This window comes from Danio rerio, chromosome 10 (assembly GCF_052040795.2).
Source record: "Danio rerio strain M-AB ecotype USA chromosome 10, GRCz13ab, whole genome shotgun sequence".
NCBI lineage: Eukaryota > Metazoa > Chordata > Actinopteri > Cypriniformes > Danionidae > Danio > Danio rerio.
Genome location: NC_141030.1, coordinates 43,084,932 through 43,092,500, shown reverse-complemented (window position 1 = coordinate 43,092,500; position 7,569 = coordinate 43,084,932). Strand labels below are relative to the sequence as shown.

General features: G+C 37.2%; 1 protein-coding gene and 1 long non-coding RNA gene across 2 annotated transcripts in view; one reads left to right on the top strand and one right to left on the bottom strand.

Annotated features, from left to right (window-relative positions):
- The window catches only part of LOC110440058 (uncharacterized), a 3,276-nt gene extending 1,915 nt beyond the window's left edge, over nt 1-1,361 (top strand). The window contains exons 2-3 of the mRNA XM_087271445.1: nt 423-587; nt 697-1,361. Of these exons, the coding sequence (XP_087127571.1) occupies nt 423-587; nt 697-1,322 (791 nt within the window). The 3' untranslated portion in view covers nt 1,323-1,361. The remainder of the gene's footprint in view (nt 1-422; nt 588-696) is intronic.
- A 1,006-nt stretch (nt 1,362-2,367) lies between these two features.
- Nucleotides 2,368-7,192, bottom strand: LOC141376448 (uncharacterized). Its single transcript, XR_015501622.1, has 2 exons — nt 6,956-7,192; nt 2,368-4,038 (listed from the first exon to the last, which is right to left on the bottom strand). It is a non-coding gene; the product is annotated as an uncharacterized LOC141376448 (long non-coding RNA).
- Between the last annotated feature and the right edge of the window lie 377 nt (nt 7,193-7,569).

Sequence of the window (7,569 nt, the reverse complement as noted above, 5' to 3'; positions counted from 1 at the left end):
TACACTGTAAAGGGGTTTCCCTGATATGAGATTATTTAAACCACATTCTATACAGTTTGAGGATTAATTCACCCAAAATATTACAATTCTGTTATTAATTGCTTAACCTTGTGTAGTTCCAACACCTTGAGACCTTCCTTAATGTTCTGGACACAGATGAATATATCTTAGATTAAATTGGAGAGCTTCATATAAGTTGTTGCAAACAATTTATATGTGTTGAATTTAAGCAAACAAATCAAATTTAGTAATATTCAACCTAATTTGTTTGTTTAAATTCAGCCCAAATAAATTGTTTACAAGCACTTAACTTAAAAATTAATGTTGTAAATCCACAGTACACATTTGAATATTGTTTTTCTTTATATTTCCTCTCAAATGACTGTGAAAAGTGTGTACTACAATCGTTTCTCTTTTAACAGATGAGCTGAAAGAAAAGAGGAAGAAAAAGAGCCGGCTGGCGTCGTTCTTCAGAGCGTGCAGAAAACACATGAAGATCTCTTGCCTCACGTCCAACAAAGAGATGGAGGATGAAGAGGAGGAAGAGCAGAAAGAGCTCCCAAACTCTCCAGACAAAGGCACTGATGGTAAATAAACACATCAGTCTATAATGCTATTAATACATTGTATTCTTCACACAGACATCTTGAAAATGACAGTGTAAAATGTGTATCCACTTCATTTCTCCTCTAACAGATGACTCTCTGTGCTGCTCCACGTTTGAGAACTGTCTGGATGTGAATTCTGTCATCATTCATGAAATACGCTCTGTGGAGGACGAGATGGACGTCAGTAAAGGAGAAATCCCACTGACACACACTGACTTATCCTGCAGAGAACAAGAGGAGGAGAAGGAGGACAGGATTATGGAGGAGGAGGTGAAAGACAAGAAAAAGAGAAGGAGAAGGAAGAAAGTGGAGAAGGTGGAGGAGCCAGTGATGGAGAAGGAGGAGGAAAAGATTAAAGAGGAGGACGGAGGGAAAGAGAGAAAGATAAAAGAGGAGGAAACAAATGAGACAATGATGGAGAAGGAGGTGGACAAGACTGAGGAGGAGGAGGATGGAAGGAAAAAGAGAAAGAGAAGGATGAAAGAGGAGAAAAAGGAGCGAAGGAGCAGGAGGAAAGAGGAGAAGGAGAGGAGCAGGATGAAAGAGGAGAAGGAAAGTGAGGAGGATGAGGAGGACATTGAGATGATGGACTTGAAAGGGGAGATAAAGGAGGAGGAGGAGGTGAAGAAGAGAAACAGAAAGAGGAAAATCAGCAGCAGGATGAGCAGGAGAATGATGAGAAGGAGAAATAAGAGGAGGAGAATGAGAGGATGATGGAGGAGGTGGAGAAAAACAATAAAAGATGCATTCAAATTCTTTTGTCCCCGTCTGTTTTGTTCATCTGTTCAAATATCTGATTAAAATGAACTCTTGTGTCTGGTGTTGTACATAAACTGAAAAAGATAATAATAATCAGCAGCAGGATGACGATGAGGAGGAGAAGTCAAAGGAGAAGGATGAGAAGATGAAACAGGAAAAGAAAACAGTGTAACCTGCCGCTGGGCCCCTAAATTACCAGGGCCCTATGCACTCTGTCACCTTAAGACGCAGCTACACACACACACAAACATACACACACACAGATGTATTGGTGTGGGAAATATTTTCTTGGCAAACTTTGGGCTCATTAGTACCAATTGAGCATCGTGTCAACGCCACAGCGTACCTGAGTACTGTTGCTGACCATGTTCATCCCTTTATGACCACAGTGTACTCATCTTCTGATGGCTACTTCCAGCAGGGTAACGCTCCATGTCATAAAGCACGAATCATCTCAGACTGAATTCTTGATAATGAGTTCACTGTAGTCAAATGGCCTCAACATTCACCATATCTCAATCCAATAGAGCACCTTTGGGATGTGGTGAAACGGGAGATTCACATCATGGATATGCAGCCGACAAATCCGCAGCAACTGCGTGATGCTATCATGTCAATATGGAGCAAAATCTCTAAGGAATATTTCCAGGACCTTGTTGGTGTACCTAATAATGTGGCCGGTGACTGTATATACACATACACACAACATATACATATGTATATGTGTGTGCGTGCATGTGTAAGATATACAATTAGTTATTTTTTCAAACTTATAAACTTTAAATGTATAAAACTAGACATAATCGAGACACGTTTTGCGAAAGTTAGCTTGCCAAACCAGGTTAGTGTGTGTTACAAAATGTTTTAACCCTTTTAGAAATATTAGCTGGTTTCATATTTCAAAATTAAGCATATCAGTGCATTAACACCCTAGTTATATACAAAAAAAAAAAATGTAGTTTTGCTCAGAAATAATAATAATAATAATAAAGAAAAAGCATTCAGTATTTAAAATAATCCTGTTGACACATAGGCAACAATAAGTACACATACAATCAACTTGTATACTACATTTTTACACTTTTATACATCCTATATTATACTGCTGGTTTCATGTGACCTGTTTGAATTGATGACATGTGCTGAAACAAACAAAATCACTTATTCCGGTGCAGGGGCGGACTGGCCATCTGGCAATTCTGGCAAATGCCAGAAGGGCTGGACCATTTTTTAAATGTGGGCCGGTCAGCTATTTTTAATTTTTTTTTTTCATATGTATTGTTTTTTAAATATAGGCAGCTTTTATCTCTTGCGAGATGTAAATATTATGATGATGATGGTGATAATAGTAAGAATAATAGTAAATGTTAAGGATTGGCTCAATCGGCAACAACCGGCTGGTTTCGAGATGGGCCGACCCAATCTGAGGTTACGCAGACGTAATCAAAATCTGTCAAGAATGTCAAACAAACAGTAAGTGCATCACAAGCTAATTGTCAGAGATAGACCATAAAAGGGAAAGGCAGTCAAGTCAGACATTGCCAAATACATAAAAGTTACTAAACTAGTCTGGAAAGGGGGCAGTGCAGTGGCGTAGGTAGTGTAGTAGGTAGTGCTGTCACCTCACAGCAAGAAAGTCGCTGGTTTGAGCCTCATCTGGGTCAGTTGGTGTTTCTGTGTGGAGTTTGCATGTTCGTGTGGGTTTCCTTCACAAGGCCAAACACATGCTATAGGTGAATTGGGTAGGCCAATTGGGAATTGGGTAACCCAGTACTGGGTTGCAGCTTTGAGGGCATCCACTGTAAAACATATGCTAGATAAGTTGGCGATTCCCAGATTAATAAAGGGACTAAGCCGAAAAGAAAATGAATGACATAATTGCATATAATGGGTTGTTTTTGTTCCAGTCACATACATTAAATGTTTAAATATCTCTTAAATAGGTACTGCTTACATAATTTCACCATCTGTACACCAATATAGGTAGTGAATGTGCGTGTCCTTGGGTGGGGCTGTGTCGGTGTGGTAATGTGGGCTGGTGTGGCTACAATGCCAGGGCTGATTTTTAGTCCCAGTCCGCTTCTGTTCCGGTGACAAAATGACAGATGTTTCAAGTGCAAAACAACAATACAGTACATTTAAGCTCATTTCAGCGCCAAAGCTCTTGAAATGTAACTTAAACACTGGACAATCGTACACAAATCGTACGCGAATCAAACAACATCCATGTGAACTGATTCATGTTAATAAATACTAAGAAAGTAAACAGCTCTCCGTGCTCAAAAAGTGTGTAAACATTTCTGTTTTTACAGTAACAAAAGGTTTATCTCTAAAATAATGTCTGATATTGCTGCCGAATAAGCTTGAGAAACAAATATTAATATCATAATGAAACGAATTGAGATGCGTGATAAAAATATACATTAATGCATCACTGGCATGTAAATGTCCTGTCCGAGTGCTCTCACATTGGCAGGGCTCTCTGATTGGATTTAATAAGAGGATTAGTCCATCTTTTTAGGCACATGGCCCATTTTTGTGCGCATGTTACGGACGAAGAAGAAACAAACTGTGGTTATGGCGCAGGAGACCTCTGCTACCCAGAATGCTGTGTCCCAGCTGTAGCGTTTGGCAATGGTACTGAATGGCAGGCCGGCAATGAATGCACCAACTGAAAGAAAACATTATTAAAATCAATTCAAGCTTATTTGTATAGCACATTTCAGAATAATAGTTTTAAAAAAGGAGCACATTATTGCATTACAATCAACATCATTTATCATAACTTTATTAATTACTGATATCTTTAACTAACTAACTAGAAACTAATAACTTTTAACAGTAAAGTTATTATATATAAGCATAGTTAACCTGGGCCCGATTTTTCATAAGTAATCCACTAGGATTTTCGATAAGGGATTGGATCAAATTTTGAAAATGGGTTTTTCAAAAGAAAAAATGGATTACATAATCGGATTAGATCACGTAATCCAATCTTGGTTTGGGTTTTTCAGACCTTTTTTGTAGGATCTGGATCACTTTGATCCAAAAAATCTGGATTAAACGGATTCCATCAGGGCCCGGTTTTTCAAAAGTAATCCACTAGGATTTTGGATAAAGGTGTGGATCAAATCTTGAAAATGGGTTTTTCAAATGAAAAAACGAATTACATAATCGGATTAGATCATGTAATCCAATCTTGGTTTTGATCCGGATCAAACCTTTAGTTTGGGTTTTTCAGACCTTTTTTGTAGGATCTGGATCACTTTGATCCAAAAAACCTGGATTAAACTGATCCCATCAGCAGGGTGGATTTAGCATGGATTTCATGCCCGAAATGTAATGAAAACTTAAAAACAAAACTAAACTAAAAATTTATTAAATAATACTATATTTGGATCATGCAGTATCTTACGAGATATACTATTTATTCATAAGGTTTTAATTTTATTTGTTAATCTGTCAGGCTATAGTGATTCTTGGTTTTAACGTATTCAGCCTTTCAGCATAGGCCTACAGCAAAGTAGAAAGAGTTTGGCCTTATAAAATAATCCCCCAAACAGCTGTCAAAATTGACCAAAAACAATCAATTTTATTTCGTCTCTAATTGATATATATATACTCATCACAATGGAAAATATTTTTCTTATTAGAATATTTATTAGTGATGCATGCAATGATTACAGAATAAACAAAAAATGCAAAGAATGGCAATCACTGATTTTTTAAATCTCTTTCAACAATTGCAAAAAGAGACTGAAAGGGCAGAAGCACAGCTTGGTCTGGCAGAGGAACAACTGACTCTGACCAAATTGCAGCAAACCAAGGCCAAGGACTTGAGATCCCCCTCCTAAAGGCTACGCTCAGACAAGCTGCTCTCTCCACATCAGATGAGGAAGTCTGAGATTATTGTGGAGTTTTTGACATTAAGTCTTTTTTATTTTTTTTTATTTACATCTATATTTAAAACTTATTATAAATATCCTCAATGTACAGTGTTTGTGTTGTAGGTCTCAGATTAGCGGACTGCTTGAAGAGGATGGGGTGCTGTTTTTCTTGTTTTTATTATTTATTATTATTATTAATTTAATATTTATTAAATTTTCTTAGTTTTCATTTAAAACAAAAATAAAGTTATGTTGACCCCACGCTGGCTATTCTACTTGTTGCTCTTTACATATCTATAGTTCTACATTCTGATGTCCTATCCAGTTTGAGCACTGGTAGTCCAGATTTAGTGATCCTGAAAAGTTCCTATCCGGATCAGATTGATCCAATTCGATGTTGCTTTGAAAAACTGGCTCAAAAAGTAAGCTGGATTATGCGATCACGGATCGGAAAAACAGAATTACTAAATCTGGATCAATTTGATTCGGATTAAACCTTTTGAAAAATCGGGCCCAGAAGGGTGGATTCAGGGTGGATTTCATGCCCAAAATGTAATGAAAACTTTTAAAAAAATGTATCAAATAATACTATATTTGGATCTTGCAGTATCTTACAAGATATCCTATTTATTCATAAGGGTTTGATTGTATTTGTTCATCCGCCAGGCGTATTCAACCTTTCAGTATAGGCCTACAGCAAATTAGAAAAAGTTTGGCCTCATAAAATAATCCCCCAAACAGCTGTCAAAACGGACCAAAAACAATCCATTTTATTCTGTCACTAATTGATTTATATATTTATCACAATGGGAAATATTTTTGTTTTTAGAGTATGTATTAGTGATGCATGCAATGATTACAGAATAACCAAAAAAAAATGCAAAGAAGGGCAATCACTGATTTGCAAAAAGAGACTGAAAGGGCAGAAGCACAGCTTGGTCTGGCAGAGAAACAACTGACTCTCAACAAACTGCAGCAAACCAAGGCCAGACTTGCGATCCGCCTCCTAAAGGCTACACTCAGACAAGCTGGTCTCTCCACATCAGATGAGGAAGTCCGAAATTATTGTGGAGGTTTTGACGCTAAGTTTTTTTTAATTCAATACATCTATATTTGAAACTTGTTATAAATATCCTCAATGTACAGTGTTTGTGTTGTAGGTCTCAGATAAGCGGACAGCTGGAAGAGGATGAAGTGGGGTTTTCTTGTTTTTATTTTTATTTTTTATTTTTTTAATGTGTGTGTTTTCATTTCAAATAAAAATAAAGTTATTTTGACCCCACACTGGCTATTCTACTTGTTGCTCTTTACATATCTATAGTTCTACATTGTGATTCCATATCCTGTTTGAGCACTGGTTATCCAGATTTAGTGATCCTGAAAAGCTCCTATCCGGATCAGATTGATCCAATCCAATGTTGCTTTGAAAAACTGGCTCAAAAAGTAAGCTGGATTACCTGATCACAGATCGCAAAAAAAGGATTACTAAATCCGGATCAATTTTATCCGGATTAAACCTTTTGAAAAACCGGGCCCTGCAGTTAAATAGTATATAGGTGATGTCAATGTGTAGATGTTCAATGAACTGTATTAAGTGTATGTGTTGTCCTCAAAGTCCTCGAAGGATGGTATTAATAAATGGTTTTAAGAATCATTTAATCTTCTGCATGGACTATTTAATGACAGAATGCATTGATTTACCATTTGCCATCAGAGCTACAATGGTGTGGGACGTCCCGCAGAAGTTGGATGGGGCGCTTTCACTCGCAATCACTCCGAACAAGGCGATTGGTCCGTATGAGGAAAATCCAAATGCAGCACCAAGAATCAGAATCCAAAGCAGGACAACAGAATGAGGTAGTATTAAACACTATTAGAGTCTAATAACAATAAGACTAATACATTTAAATTAGTGCAGCTCGATTACAGAAAAAAATCAAATGACTATTTTGGTCAACATAGTAATCGCATAGCAATTATTTAAAAGTATTATGTATGTATGGAAGAGAAACAACAGTTGTAGGAGCAACAAATAATAACTTGACTTTGAGATGATCATTTGGAAAAGTGGCAGAAGGTGGATTTTTCTGATGAATTATCTGTTGAACTGCATCACAATCTTCATAAATACTGCAGAAGACCTACTGGAATCAACATAGACCCAAGATTCTCACAGAAATCTGTCAAGTTTGGTGAAGGAAAAATCATGGTTTGGGGTTACATGCAGTATGGGGGCGAGAGATCTGCAGAGTGGATGGCAACATCAACAGCCTGAGGTATCAAGACATTTGTGCTGCCCATTACATTACAAACCA